Below are 15,616 nucleotides of genomic sequence, written 5' to 3' on the forward strand. Positions count from 1 at the left end.
GGCTTCAAGTATCTTGGTATTAATGTGACACGAACATTTTCTGGTCTGTTGTCTGCTAACTTTACCCCGCTTTTAACCAAAATTAAGTCCGACCTTCAGAGATGAAATAATCTGCCTCTCTCTCTTGTTGGGAAGATTAATGTCATCAAAATGAATGTTTTGCCTAAATTTCTTTAACTGTTCCAATCAATTCATCTGTTCCTACCTAAATATTTTTTTGACTCCCTAGACAAATTGATGTTCATTTATATGGGGTGCTGTTACAAGGAGGCAGGGAATAGTGGACCTAAACGCAGAGATGAGGCAGGAGGCAGGAGAAGGTTGTACTCGAAGATTTAATTAACAAAAATGCAGGATACAAAGGATCCAAAAAGCAGAAAAAACACAAGGAGTGAAGAACTGGCAGGGACGCAAAAAACACAGGACCTGGACACAATAGGATACAAGCTGACGGCACAAAGACACAAACAGACACAAAACAATCTGACAAGAGGAAAAGGGAACACAGAGGTTAAATACACGAGGTAATGAACAAATGAGGGACAGGTGATACAACAGGTGAAACACATCAGGGGTAATCAACAAAGGCGGGAAACAGAGAGTAAAACTAGACATGACAAGACAGAAAACAGACTATCAAAATAAAACAGGAAACAGGAACAACAGACAGAAAACATGACATCAACTAAATACAGAAACTTGACACAACCCAAGAGAGAACAGAACACAGGGATTAACTAAAACATACACAATACAGAATAACCAACAAAAACAGGGAACCTACAGAAAACAAGGAAGCAACAGAGAAGCACACAACACAAGGCAAAATACAGAAACCATAACAGAAATGTCCAAACCGCAACAGGTGCGAGGTCTCCACGGATCCGTAAATCATTACTTCAGCGATGTAAGTTTGGTGGTGGTCTTGCCCTACCGAACTTTCAATCTTATTATTGGGGTACTCACATTCATAAAATACGTTACTGGATTTTCTCTCCTAATTTACCTTGGTGCAAACTGGAAGCCCTCTTGCTGTCCGACATCATATATATTAACAGCAGATATGCTGTTAATATATATTCCTCCCTTCCAACCAAAATCTCATTGTATGTTAAAAATCCTGTGGTGCTTAATACGTTAAAAATTTGGTATCAATTCAGGGAACATTTTAAATTTGTAACAGCATCTCCATTTGGTCCACTATGTAAGAATCATTTGTTTCCACCCCCATCTCTTGATTTCACATTTTCAATATGGCATGGCAAAGGGTTACAGTGCTTCATTGATTTATATTCAAATGGTATTTTTGGAAGTTTTACCAATGTGTCATCATTGTATGGATTATCTGTAAACCACTTCTTTAGGTACCTTCAACTTCGTCACTTTGTTTCAAAAAGTTTCCCTAATTTTCCCTCCTTACCACCTCAACAACCATAGGAAGGCTTGCTTAACTTTAAGCCCCAACGAAGAGGGATTGTCTCAGAAATATATAATCGCATTTTGGATCTTTGCGATCACACAAACTCTAAAACAAAGACTGCTTGGGAGGAGGAACTGGGACTCCAATTTACTGACAAGTGGTGGCAGATCAAGTTTTTGTTTTTATATTTTTAAACATACAGAACAGACAAACACAATCAACTAAGGTGTTGGGCCGCAACATCTAATTTAGATCTGTATAAGTAGGGAGATCAACTTTACAGGAAATATAATTGAATCAATGAAAATAATTCTTGGGGTTGCAGTGGAGGAATCTGGACCTCTGTATTGCTAAAACCATTGCTACAGCCCTGATAGCTGAGTCACCTTAGCTAGAATATTTATTAAAAAATAAAACATTTATTTTAGTTGCAATTTCTCAAATCTGAGAATTGCATTTCTTTTTCTTGATTCCTTTAGACTTTCTACCGTTTCAATTGTTCCGTCACTTACATACAGTATATTGTATACAATCACAACGGATTGAATAAACAGTGACATGTATCAGATGAATGCAGCACGTATAAAAAGCATCAGCAATTGAACAGAAATAAAGCAAAAAGTAAAGACCAAGACTCCATACTTAGAAATAAATGTAGCCTTTTATTGGAATGTTGCAAGGCATTAAATACACAAATCCTGTTCTTTTAATAATTTGGCATTTAATAATAAAAAATTTAGTCTAACAATACTGGTCTGACAGTCGTTCTTATTCAGTTTCATCTTTATAACCTCAGTAAGTCCTCTCTTCTCTTTAACTGCATCAGAGGTGGACTCCTGACATTGTGTGAAGTGAAAGCAGATGTGAAATAAATGTACTGTATGAAGAATTAAAGGGGAGACAGCAATGACACGTGGGAGAAAACACCTACTCAAACTCAAGAAAATAATGCGTATCAAAGCTGCATCGTGAGTTAAAACAGTCTGTTGCTGATCCTGGTATCTTTTCTTTTTTTTACCCCTGATTTCCCAGGTTTTACATATAAAACTTTTGTATGAAATATAAACAAGCTCTTACCGTGATACACAGACATGTGCATTTGAAGCTGGGAAAAAAATGCAGAAAATAAAAAGGAGACAATAATATGTTCTAAACTTGTTAAATGATCTCAGCAGTTATTGGATCTTTGCCTGGACTTAAGTTTTATAAACATAAATAATATGTTCTGGTGTCAGGTAAATCATTATCAATGTTTTTATAATCATGCTAGACCTCCACCAACACCATTTTTTATAATCATCATCACCACTCACTGCATGTTGCAACAGATCCAGCAATGCTCTTAAAACAGTTTTGGCTTACAAACCATTTTCCCTCATTTTGAAAAAAAAAAAAAAAAAAAAAAAAAAAAAATATAGGAACATTCACAATAAATTTTCCAGCCGGTCTGTGTTTGGTCTGGTCATCTTTTTTTTCTCCTTTGTGTATTCTGGATCGCCTTCTCGTCCCACACATCCATAGCTAAACAAGTAATTAAAAAGCACAGAAGCCCCACCGTCCCCCACTTCCTGAGCCTGTCCTTTACACAGCCCAACTTCAGCACCCCAACTGTTACATTTCGGAGGTCCAGAGTTAAGACATGACTCCAAACACAGGGTTGTGGCGACAGATGCTCGGCCCGATCTCTTCGTAGTCCTTTTTGGTGTGACAAACCTGGTAGAACTCAGGCTGTGGAAGCACAAATGAAGATGAAGGTGAGTACACACATAGGCCTACATAACAACGCAAAAAAAAAAGAAAAAAAAAGAACATCATTAAAAAAGGTGCATATATTTGCATATCTATTATCTGCAGGTAATGTGTTGTTTTCTTTGTTCCGGCATGATGTTTTTTTAAATTTATTTTAAACAAACTGCCGGTGCTGCTGCTGGGGAAAGTTGCACTTTCTTTGCACCAAAGGATTTTCTCAGGTGGATCTTCTACCAGACGGCAGATGTTTATGGAAAGCAAATGTAAAAGCTTTTAAAGGGTAACTTCGGTATTTTTTCAAACTGGACCCTATTTTTCCATGTTTTTGTGATGATGAGAACAATCTTTGAAATTGCTTCAGTATTAAGAAACACCGCTGCAGTCGGCAGCGGCAAAACTGCTGTAACGTTAATGCGCCAGAGCACACCTTCAGTTTCTGTCCACTAAAAGTTCTGTTTTTGCCACTGACAGGCTCAGGTTAAGTGTCTGACAACATTATGGAAAGGATCCCTACAGAGATAGAGTTTTAGTTAAAGAGTAAGATGCTTTTTGTTATAATGAAACTGCCCCGGAATTGCCAACGCACCAGACTCCATTTAAACAAACATTAATTGTTACGATGGTAAAACACACTTCATTCAAAGTCGACAGAAACTAAATAAAACTAAAAGCCGTCTTGGTTAGTCTCTCCACTTTTTCAACAATCAACAATTATTTGGTGGAAATAAACCCTTAATTTTCACCCATTTACAAGTTAAACTTTAGATAATGAAACTGTGTAAAACAGTTGCAATTAATAAAGTATGTTCATTTGTATGAAAATGTCATGAATGATTATTTCAGGTTCTTAAATATTTACACCAAATGTACAATTTGGGTGGACTTATCTACAAATTAAACCACTCAGATGATGATAATGAACTAAATTTCTACAAAGAATACAATTTTGGAAGTGGTTAATTAGAGCATAGATTCTTCTGAGAGACCTGAGAGATACAAAAAACAGAACAATTATATTAAATTTGAACATCAATTAGCCATTTGTGAATCAACGGTCAGAGACATTTGCTCACAGTCATATTTCATGCTGGTAAAATGATCCGCTTCGCTCACACAAATAACTCATCAAGGGGGGAATATTGAAATGTCACAACCATGAAACACAGCATTCACTTCTGCTCAGTAGGACTAAAATTAAATACAGAGCAAATAAAGACTGAACAAAAACGTAGTGCACGGCCTTCAATGTAACACAAGATGCAAGCCGTAGTGTTGGTGGTAGGGATGTAACGATACAATCAACTCACGATTCGATACACAATTTAAGTTCACAATACGATTTTCTCACGATTTTTTAAATTAAATGACGGAAAATATTCCTTTTATTTATATAAACTGTGTAAAAACAACAGATGTGTCCTCTTATAACAACCAGAGACGTGCAGTCAGGGTAGGCAAGCTAGGCACTGCCTACCCTGCCAAAATCCAAACATAAAAATGTTTATTAAATCATTTTATTTAATAAACTTGTATTTGTATTTTTAATGTTTATTCTTGTTATTTATATATGAAATATGTGTGTTATTCTAATTGTTTAGACGTTAAGATGAGAAATGTAGCAGTTACGCATAATCAAATACAAAACAAAGGGAGAAATGGTAGAATAAACAGTGCTTTTACAGTCCATTCATTACGGACAAGCGAAAAACCGATGTTGCGCATGCGCACTTCGATCCTGTATTCTTCAACATTTACAGCAAAAAAGCACAACTCTGCTGTGCCTTTGCATGTAAATGTATTATGCCAGTAATCACCTCCGTAACATATTAAACATGGACCAATTAAAATCAAGATATTACTGGACATTTGTGCAGCTAACGTCATTACACCAGCTACATTTTAAGCGTAATCCCCGCTTCGAAATCAAAATGACAGCAGCGGTGTCCGCCGATATCAGAGTTGAGGAGTTAATAGCAAGAAGGAGGTCTATGCCAGCCTTAGATGGACTACTGCAGCAATCGTTTCAAACAGACTGGTATGGAAGTTCAGCTTGGCTATGTGGCTGTGCTAACAGTCAGCGGCTGTACAGCTATCCCTTGCGTTGCTGGATGTGCTAGCTAGCTGAGAAAGACGAGAGGTTGGCTAGACATCTACGTACAGTACATCTGCTGTATAAAACGAGTTTTACAACGCTGTGATCGACGTCTTCACGAGGAAAGAGCGGCGGATGGATTTTATGTACAAATAATCTACAGATTGGTGAGTCAGACACTATTTTGGGCTTAATATTGAATTGATACTATAAATTAGTTAAACAATAAATGAGGTAATCTGGTTTTCATAACTCAGTGCCTAGCCTCTTACTGACATCACCGCACGTCACTGATAACAACAAGCTTGGGAGCCGGACCAAAATGCATCACTAAGTCCCGTCGATAAATAAACATATTAAAGTGTACTCAGTTCTGCATTACTGCTGCTTTCAGTATTCTGCTAAAATACAAAGAACTGTTTGTTGAATTTAAAACAAATGGTAAAGGTAATAATTTCCAACATTTTTTATTGAATTGAATATAAAAAGGCACCAATAAAAAAAGAGAATGACATATTTAAAGTGTAGTTTTCTATTGATATTTTCTTTCAACTAACACAAAAAAAATCTCAGAGTCTCTTTTGAGATGTGTCGCAGCCTTTCGCGATATGGTTATTGCGCCAGTTGATTTTGCGATGACGATAAAAAAATTATATATTGTGTAGCGCTAATTTTAACCGTGTTTAAGCCAGCTAATGTTACTAGCTAAGGGCAGGCTAACGTTAACCTGCTGTATGTTAACTAGCGTTACGCCGTAGGCGGTTTAAAAAATGCATCACGATTCATTTTTTATCTCAACCCGTTGTAATCTTTAATCATCTAAATAAATTTTGAACCGATTCACAATGCATCGTTACATCCCTAGTTGGTGAATCTTAAGGTAGATATCCTCCTCCTGTCATAATGTATAACTAGTACATGTTCATAAAGCAGTGTGGGTGCATGTTTGAAATACTTACAGTTGATGCTAACATTGATCCACCAAACCACACTGCATATCTCTGCATATGATGAGTGATAACTTGGACATCGATTGGTTTGGGCTGTGGAGGGAGGACAGAGAGAAGAATTGGGGATCAGTAACACTCCACCACCCTGCGAGCTACACTATGGGATGCAATAGCAATGGTGTAGTAATGGGACGACATTGGACAGAATGAGGAGGATTAAATGGGCTGGGCTTTTAAAGACATGACATGGGGGAATCTTAAAACTGTCCACGTTTCACAGATATTATCAACGTATGTTCTATGTAGCAGAGCCAAAATCACAATAACAAAGTATTTCAGGTTGAAGATGTAATGCAAGTGTATGTGTCACTAACGATTATTTTCATTGTCGATTAATCTGTTGATTATTTTCTCGATGAATGGATCAGTTGTTTGGTCTATAAAATGTTGTGTTTTCCACAGCTGTTTTGTCCACAACTCAAAGATATTCAGTTTACTGTCACAGAGGAGTAAAGAAACTAGAAAATATATACATTTAACAAGCTGGAAGCAGAGAATTGTTTTTCATAAAAAATGACTGAAACGGAATTAATTATCAAAATAGTTGGCGATTAATTTAATAGTTGACAACTAATCGATTAATCTTTGCAGCTCTAAAAACAACCATAGCAGATCTCTAATGGAACCACTTAAAATGTCACACTTAAACATAACATTTAATTTAATTTAAGTTTGCATACATACTGAGGGCCCCCTGAACATCCTAAATCCCTAAAATTTGTTTTCATCCATGTCTAGGATATTTTGGGATGGATGTGGTATCCGTTATTTTTCTTTGTTGTAGACAAAAAACTGCTACATTACTTGTGAAAATCTGCATATTTTTCTATTTATTTTCTGGACTCTGATCAGCTACATTCACCGTCTGCTTGAGGTGGACTTACAGATGCCAGTCAGCTCAGCCTCAGGCTGGATGGCATTTAACATCTCACCACGATCAATCACAAGTACTGCCTTCACAGCATTAACTGAGCAGGAAGCAGGAGAGATTAACTATTTACACTTCTTCCCTGAAGGTGAAACATTTTAACTGTATTCCATTATAATACTCCTCTGTGTTTATAAATACATTTTCTATTGAAAATCAACTAATGCAATACATATCTTTGCCAAGAATAATTGTAGTAGGAAAGGAAAAACTTTTCAAGACATGTTCTCTCAGTTTCACTCCTCACACAGTAATTGAGGTTTTTTTTTAGCGGTATCGATCTTTACAGCATAGAAATTATAGTGTAGTCTCACCTTGAGCTTGCCTCCGCTCAGCTCCTCGCTCATCTTCAGTCGGGCATCAACCGTCCTTTTTAAGTCTCTCTGCAAACGCCGGCCAAAGTCCCTGAACATGGTGGAGCCTCCTGACAGAACAACATTCTGGGGAAGAAACGGTGATGGGGATTACAAAGCTGCAGAATAAGAAGCACTTAAAGCAGCCATATTATGCTCATTTTCAGGTTCATAATTGTATTTTAAGGTTGTACCAGAATAGGTTTACATGGTTTAATTTTCAAAAAACACCATATTTTTGTTGTACTGCACCGCTCTCTCTCACTGCTGCAGCTCCTCTTTTCAGCTGGTCTCTGTTTTAGCTACAGAGTGAGACCTCTTTTCTTCTTCTTCTTCTGTACCATCTTTGATTGCACTTGCACATGTGCAGTAGCTCAGATGTAGATCATGTCAGCTAGCTAGCTCCATAGACAGTAAAAGAAAGGCTGTTTCTACAACTTCGGTCAGTTACAAGGCAGGATTAGCTGGGAGACTTCTAAATGAGGGTGCACATGTAAGTAGTTCTTTTGTAGATTATGGTGAACTTGTGTGTGTTGTAGCAGTGCTTTGCTATTGAGAACGAGGTAGCATGCTAGCGTTAGCATGCTAGCTCGTAGCGTTAGCATGCTAACGCTACGAGCTAATGGTTGCGGTTAGCCTGCTCGTTTCGGCTTGTGACGTCACAAGCCGTGCCGATTTTGAACAGCTCACCCAGAGACTGAAGGCAGGACACATTCAGAAACCGTATCTCACTCTAAACAGCATGGATGGATTTTTTTCAAAGTTTGTATGTGTGTGGAAGCACCAGAGACACAACATAACACCCCAAATCCCAGAAAAAGTGATTTTTTCATAATATGGGCACTTGCCAAGCCAGTCTGGGACAACATTCCACTTTTGTGTGTTAAGTGTGATGGGCACAACTCAGTGATGGGAAATATCACTCGCACTTAGTCCTTTTTTTGTCATTTCAGCCTCTAGTCAGTCAGGAAAAAAGTACAGCAAGATGGGTATCATCCAAATTATCAAGACTCTGACAAAAAGCCCCGACCAGACTTACCAAAGACAAAGCAATTTATCACTTAAAACAAATTTGCTAAAATATAAAATTCTCATAAGAACAAAAAACAATTCCTTCCTGTATGAAAAAAATAGCCAAGTCACATATAACAGGCCTATGAATCAGTTCACTGACAGGTCTGAATGTTATGTCAGAAATCGTGTGATAATTTCAGCTGTAGTCAAAGCAGGTGTTATTGAATGGTGCAAAGAATTACAGAAATCAGAGCTCATCAATCTGACACCAGACCGTCTTGTGGCTTGTGGATCCTTCAACAAATGTTCACACAGGCTCGTCACAAACAAGCGTGTTGTCACCATGGTGGATGTCCGCTTACCTTATAGAGAGGGCGCCTGACATCAATGGGGCAGTTCTGAATAACCTCGTCCACAACTTCAGAGATAGGTTGGGTGAAGTCAGGGTTGGCAAACTGGGATTGCAAGTAAACAAAGAAAACATGTTATGCTGTGCAGTGAATGTACCAAAGCTATAACAGTAATGATCACACACTAAGATGGGCCTGAGCAATGTGCAACAAAATATCATGGAGGTCAGAGACTTTGTGTATGGAAACAGCTGCCATAAAGGCGCACAATGGAGAGGGGGGATAGCTAAAGGTGAGAAAGATAAATAGATCTGCACAACAAAACAGGGCTAAAAACATCACTAACATTATAATCCTTCTAATGGGAGCTATTTGGTGTCCAGATCGATTTATTATTTACATGCTATTGTGGTGGAATTGACAAAGGGAAAACTTAGATAAGATCAGGTCATTCATAGGTCACAGGTCAGGGGACGAAAATATTTGGCCAGTCTCTAATAACCAAACCTCTTCATGTATGAATGGGTTTGTGTCTCTACAGATTGAGGCAGGCGACTGCATGATAAGGGAATGTTTTGTCCAGGTGGAAACAGGGTAAAAGGGGCCTGCCACACTAGCATACATCCCAGAGAGAGATAGACTTAGACTTTGATCGGCAGTGCCCTGACCTCTGGGTGGAAGAAGATCTCAGGTCCCAGGAAGCGCTCATAGCCCACATCGATGGTGAACTCCTTCTTGCTGATGGAATTGATGCCGGTGTACTGCTTGATCCACTTGGAGCCGTCCGTGTCGTACTTGCTGAATTCTTTGACTAGATCTGGGCACACGTAGCTGAACCGCTCCTGGTGGGCGGAGTAAAGTTGTATAATCAGCGTCAGCATAGCACAGCAAAAAAAAAAAAAAAACTCCCTTCAAGCTGACTGTGTGTTAGTAATGCTGGTAAAAAGGTAACAAGGTTGCAGTATCTCCTGCATTGTAATCCTTGTTTTCATATGTATGTATGTATGTATGTATGTATGTATGTATGTATGTATGTATATATATATATATATATATATATATCATGTTTCTTTTAATCGTCATCGCTATATTAACTAACAATAAACACACCGCAAAAGGCTACAACATATCGCAACAGACACTCAAGAGATTGTTTGTTAGCTGAAAGAAAATATCAGCAGAAAACTGCACATTAATATGTAAATCACTTTTTTTAGTGCTGCCTTTTATATTCAATTCAATGTTCAATTTGTTCAATAGAAGAATGTAGGAAATGATTTCCTTTCATTTGTTAAATTCAACAAGCAATTTGTTGTATTTTAGCAGAATACTGAAAGCAGCAGAAATGTAGAACTGAGTACACTTTAACATCTGTTTATTTATTGCAAGGAATATCGTTATCGCGATATTCAACAACGTTATCACATATAGCACATTTTCCTCATATCGTGCAGCCCTACTTCAGACACACCGATTGCTCACTACATGTAGAGCAACATTTGTGTAGTCTGTTAGCGTTATGACTGCTACTAGCTACTAATATGTGTCATATTAGCTCGCTAGAGCTGACAGATGTCTATTAAAGGTGCCTTGTCACACGTATTTCATTACATTGTGGTAATGTCTGAAGTTTTACCATGGACTCTAACATTTTTTGTGGAAAAAAATGCCTTGGTTACCTTGTTTCAAGCTATTCTAGCGTGGTATAGAAAGCCTGCAGGAAGACTCAGCTTGATTTCTGCCAGTTCTCATTAATATTCAACAAGCTAAGCTGTTTGAATCTGATTGGCAGCTAGCCAATGAGAGCCTGGCTGTCAGAATCCTTACGAATGAATAGTAATGAGCTCAGGCAATATGATGTCAGACTGACTAACTTTTGTAATTGGCCTGATTTCTCTGCTTATTTCTTTTCAGTGGCTAGAGCTGACAGAGGAGGTAGCGGTTCATTTTCACATTCACCACATAACACAAACACATATGGAATATGTATAGAACATATTTCTAAAAATGCAAGTAAAAACGGTTTTGTATGGCAGGGCGCCTTTAAATGGTAGCATGTGAAAAAAACAAGTGACTGTCAAATAAAAATTCACCTCTAAGCATTCATTTTGATGATTTCAAGCTAGTTGCTTTATTTCTTAATAGTGAAAAAGCACATTACAAGGCATATATGGCATTGTAGCTGTTTCTATCTTTTGTGCTGCACACACATCCTTGATTGTTTTTAAAGCGTCTATATCATCAGTCATTTTGAATCAACCAGCAAAATCAACCTACAAATGTCCTCTTCTACTTGCGTCAACATTTTGTTATCATTGTTGTAATGCAACAGTGATAATGAGAGCAGGGACTGCTTCTACTGCTATTTGGGAAGTTATAAAAACACATTAGTTAGTAGGGCTGTGCAATTAATCAAATGATCGAGAAAAGCGATTATTTTGCACATTATGTTTTGCAAGTAAACGATTATTTTGTCGTTTTCTGAATGAGAAAAAAAAGTTCAAACAGGAAAAGTATAAAGGGAAATGTCACAGTTCAAGGTGTTTTCACTTTTTTTTTTTTTTTTTTTTTTTTTTTTAAAAAAAGGAACACACCGAGTTATTGGGACTTTAGCTTATTCACCGTATCCCCCAGAGTTAGATAAGTCCATACATACCCTTCTCATCTCCGTGCGTGCTGTAACGCTGTCTGACAGCTCCACCGGTAGCTTACCCTAGCACATTGTGACAAAAGTGACAAAATAACACCAACATGTTCCTATTTACATGTTGTGATTTGTAGAGTCACAGCATGTACAAAAAACAACGTAACATGAGACACAGCCATATTCTAACCGTAAACAAACCGGGAACTATATTCTCAGACAGGCTTGCTGCAAAGCAAATCATTCCGCCCAAGTACTATATTCTTTCGCCTGCATGTTCTGTGCTGGCCTGATGCCGCTGGAACCGTTAGACAGCCTTACAACACGCACGGAGATGAGAAGGGTATGTATCGACTTGTCTAACTCTGGGGGTTACGGTCAATAAGCTAAATTCCCAATAAGTTGGCGTGTTCCTTTAAACTTCAATAATTGCAACCGCTTTCCAAAAAACCAATGAGTAATTGTGTTAAAACATGTTTTGATTTTTTTCCATAATCGAGCAGCCCTACGAGTTAGAGCTGTAATCGGGCCTTAAAAGTTCGGCCCGACAAGGCCCGAGCCCGACAAGTACATTTTGATTGACAGATTTTTAAAAGCCCGAACCTGTTTCAATGTAAACAGATTTCACTAGGTGAATTCAAATCTTTTGAGTATTTGTGTACTGTGGTGACAACTTCACCAAGCGTTTTATTAGTTACCTTATACAGGCCCCCAAAATACTGTACAAGCTTCATTGATGAATTTTCTGAAATGATGTTGATTATATGTACAGATTTTAATTCTTTTATCTTAACTGGTGACTTCAATATTCATATTGACAATCCTAATGATAACACTGCTGAAGATCTCGGTGCCCTGTTTGATACTTTCAAGCTGTCGCTGCATGTAAATGGCCCTACTCACACAAAAGGCCATACATTGGATTTGGTGCCAAGTAAGGGTCTTAGCATTGCTAGTGTTAATGTTATGGATCTAGCTCTGTCTGACCAGTACTGCATTTTCTTTGATGTAGTATGTTGGAGCCAAAATTATGATTTCATTGTTAATTTTTATTTTGATAAATTGTGCATAAATGCGCAAAAAGCGTTGAATATATGGAAGAGATGGATCACCCAGCCAACATGAGAGCCATTCTCTCTAAACTCCCATATAAAATGAAAGAGAAATGGAGGCTTAAGGCTTGTGACCTTCAGGAAGGAGAGAACAGAAGAGCCAAGTTTAAAGATCTTGTGCTGTTTTTAGATAAACAGGCAAGAATTCTGTCTCACCCTGTGTTTGGAAACTTAAAGGAACCACAACTTACAACAACTAAAACAAGTTACACAGGTGTGCCTGCAATTTCTATTATGAGGAACAAACAGAGTAGAAGTGGGTTTGTCACAAGTGTATCACCAACACCTCAAACAACTTTAATAAAGCATGTTGATAAAGCACCTTCAAATCGATGCCTGTATTGTCAAGGAGAACACAAACTTGCTGCTTGCTTTCAGATTCTCAAGAAAGCCCACAAGGAGAAGCTGGAATTTCTCAAGACCAAAGGGTTGTGTTTTGGTTGTCTAGAAAAAGGACACAAGTAAAGGATGTACGCAAAGGCTTATCTGCAAAGAGTGTAACCTTAAACACCCTACTCTTCTGCACATTAAAGAGTCCCACAAAGAAAAGGAAAGAGCTGTTGCCAATGCTTCCAGTGCTTTAGTGGATATGGATAAAAATAATGGATGGAAGGAAACTGGGGCTGGTGAGCCTGAAGGCACTGTGGCTGTTGTTCCTGTTAAGTTAAAATCGAAAAAGGGTACTAACACTATAATAACATACGCCTTCTTAGACCCAGGTAGTACCGCCACCTTCTGCACAGAATCAATTCTCCAGCAGCTCAAAGTGACAGGACGGAATGCAGAAATACTTCTGCGAACAATGAATAAGGAGGAGTCAACTAAAACATCTGTTGTACGAGACTTAGAGATTTGTGGCCTAGAGAGTGATGAAGAATATTCCCTCCCAGGATGACGTGAAACAATGGGCATATCTGCGAGAAGTTAGGATTCCTCGGACTGATGCAGATGTTGGCTTGCTAATTGGATGCAATGTGCCAAAGGCTCTAGAGCCATGGAAGGTCATAAACAGCCAAGGGAATGGCCCGTATGCTGTTAAAACCCATCTTGGGTTGGACAATAAATGGACCGTTAAGAAGAATGGACACAGCACATTCTGGAAAACCTGTAGTTATGGCGAACAGAATTTCTGTCACCAAAATGGAGGACTTGTTGCAACAACAAATCAAGCTTGACTTCCCAGAACATATGCACGAGGAACGTTTGGAAATGTCTAAAGAGGATCACAAGTTTATGGAAAGTGTCTCCAAATCTATCAAACTGGTGGACGGACACTACAGTATTGGGCTCCCGTTAAAAGAGGGACTTGATTTCCCCAACAATCGATGTGTTGCTGAACAAAGAGCTTTAAACCTAAAGCGAAAGTTTCTACAGAACAACACGTTCTATGAAGAGTACAAAAGGTTCATGGCGGATATTATGGACAAGGGTTTTGCACTCAGGATAACCCCTGAGCAAAAACACAAAGAAGGCAAAAGGATTTGGTATATTCCACATCACGGAGTGTATCATCCAAAAAAGATGAAGCTGAGGGTAGTGTTTGACTGTGGAGAAAATTACCAAGGAACATCTCTGAATGCTCGACTTCTCCAAGGCCCGGACTTAACAAATAGTCTCATTGGTGTGCTTACAAGATTCCGGCCGAAGCCTACTGCATTCATGGCGGACATAGAGGCCATGTTCCATCAGGTCAAGGTGCCAGAAGAGGATTCGGATCTTCTCAGATTCTTGTGATGGCCTGACTGAGATCTCAGCAGTGAGCTAGAGGAGTACAGGATGGTTGTGCACATTTTCGGCGCAACATCCTCACCTAGTTGTGCAAACTTTGCCCTGCAACAGTGTGCTAGAGATAATGTGGATGGATTTAGCACCAAAGCAATCTCTTCTGTGCTAAGGAATTTCTATGTGGATGATTGCCTAAAGTCAGTCGAGAACGAAGAGGAAGCACTTGAAATCGCTCATGAACTCATTATTCTGTGTAGTAAGGGTGGTTTTAAGTTAAATAAATGGGTCAGCAACAACAGAACGCTACTCCTTTCAATACCTGAAGAAAGTAGATCAAAGGAAATCAAGGCCCTGGATTTTGATCAGGACATTCTGCCTGTCGAAAGAGCTCTGGGTGTACAATGGTGTACTGAGGAGGACTGCTTCCAATTTAAGCTTAATCTACCAGACAAACCACTTACCCGGAGAGGTATTTTGTCTACCGTTTGCTCCATTTACGACCCTCTGGGTATGCTGGCTCCTGTCATCCTCCCTGCAAAGCAAATCTTACAAACACATGAGACTCGGATGGGATGAAAGGATTCCCGAAGAACACCATAACAAATGGTCCAGCTGGTTACACGACTTGTATCTGTTAAGAGACTACAAGGTTAAGAGATGCATCAAACCGCATAACTTTGGGCATCCAGTATCAGCACAACTTCACCACTTTGGAGATGCAAGCGAAAGTGGTTATGGTACAGTCTCCTATCTGCGAATGGTGAACAAAGCCAACACAGTGTGTTGTTCTTTCATCATAGGTAAGGCCAGAGTGGCTCCACTCAAACCTGTGACCATTCCAAGAATGGAACTTACAGCTGCCACTGTAGCTGTACAGATAGACCGGATGATGCAGGAAGAAATGGAGCTCTCACTTGAACCTTCTGTGTTTTGGACTGACAGCACATCTGTCCCTAAAATATATAAACAATGAAACATCAAGATTCACGACCTTTGTCGCCAACAGAGTCGCCGTTATTCGATCTGCTTCAGTGGACGTACGTGAATGGTTACATGAATCCAGCTGATTGTGTATCAAGAGGCATTACCGCAAGTCGCTTCATGAGAGATGAAGTCTGGTTGTCAGGGCCAGAGTTTCTCTGTCTCCCTGAGCCTCAATGGCCTAAACTCCAGAGTTGTGCCTCACAGTCAGCGACCCTGATGTGAAGGTACTTGCAGT

General features: G+C 38.9%; 1 protein-coding gene across 1 annotated transcript in view; it reads right to left on the reverse strand.

Moving 5' to 3' along the window:
• Positions 1 to 2,059: 2,059 nt before the first annotated feature.
• LOC116035670 (actin-related protein 3-like) overlaps positions 2,060 to 15,616 on the reverse strand; it is a 30,794-nt gene continuing 17,237 nt past the window's right edge. Inside the window, exons 8-12 of the mRNA XM_031278893.2 lie at positions 9,585 to 9,758; positions 8,929 to 9,021; positions 7,514 to 7,639; positions 6,221 to 6,304; positions 2,060 to 3,148 (exon numbers count right to left, since the gene is read on the reverse strand). Coding sequence (XP_031134753.1) covers positions 3,053 to 3,148; positions 6,221 to 6,304; positions 7,514 to 7,639; positions 8,929 to 9,021; positions 9,585 to 9,758 — 573 coding nt within the window. The 3' untranslated portion in view covers positions 2,060 to 3,052. The remainder of the gene's footprint in view (positions 3,149 to 6,220; positions 6,305 to 7,513; positions 7,640 to 8,928; positions 9,022 to 9,584; positions 9,759 to 15,616) is intronic.

The sequence above is a fragment of the Sander lucioperca genome, chromosome 8, assembly GCF_008315115.2.
Source record: "Sander lucioperca isolate FBNREF2018 chromosome 8, SLUC_FBN_1.2, whole genome shotgun sequence".
NCBI lineage: Eukaryota > Metazoa > Chordata > Actinopteri > Perciformes > Percidae > Sander > Sander lucioperca.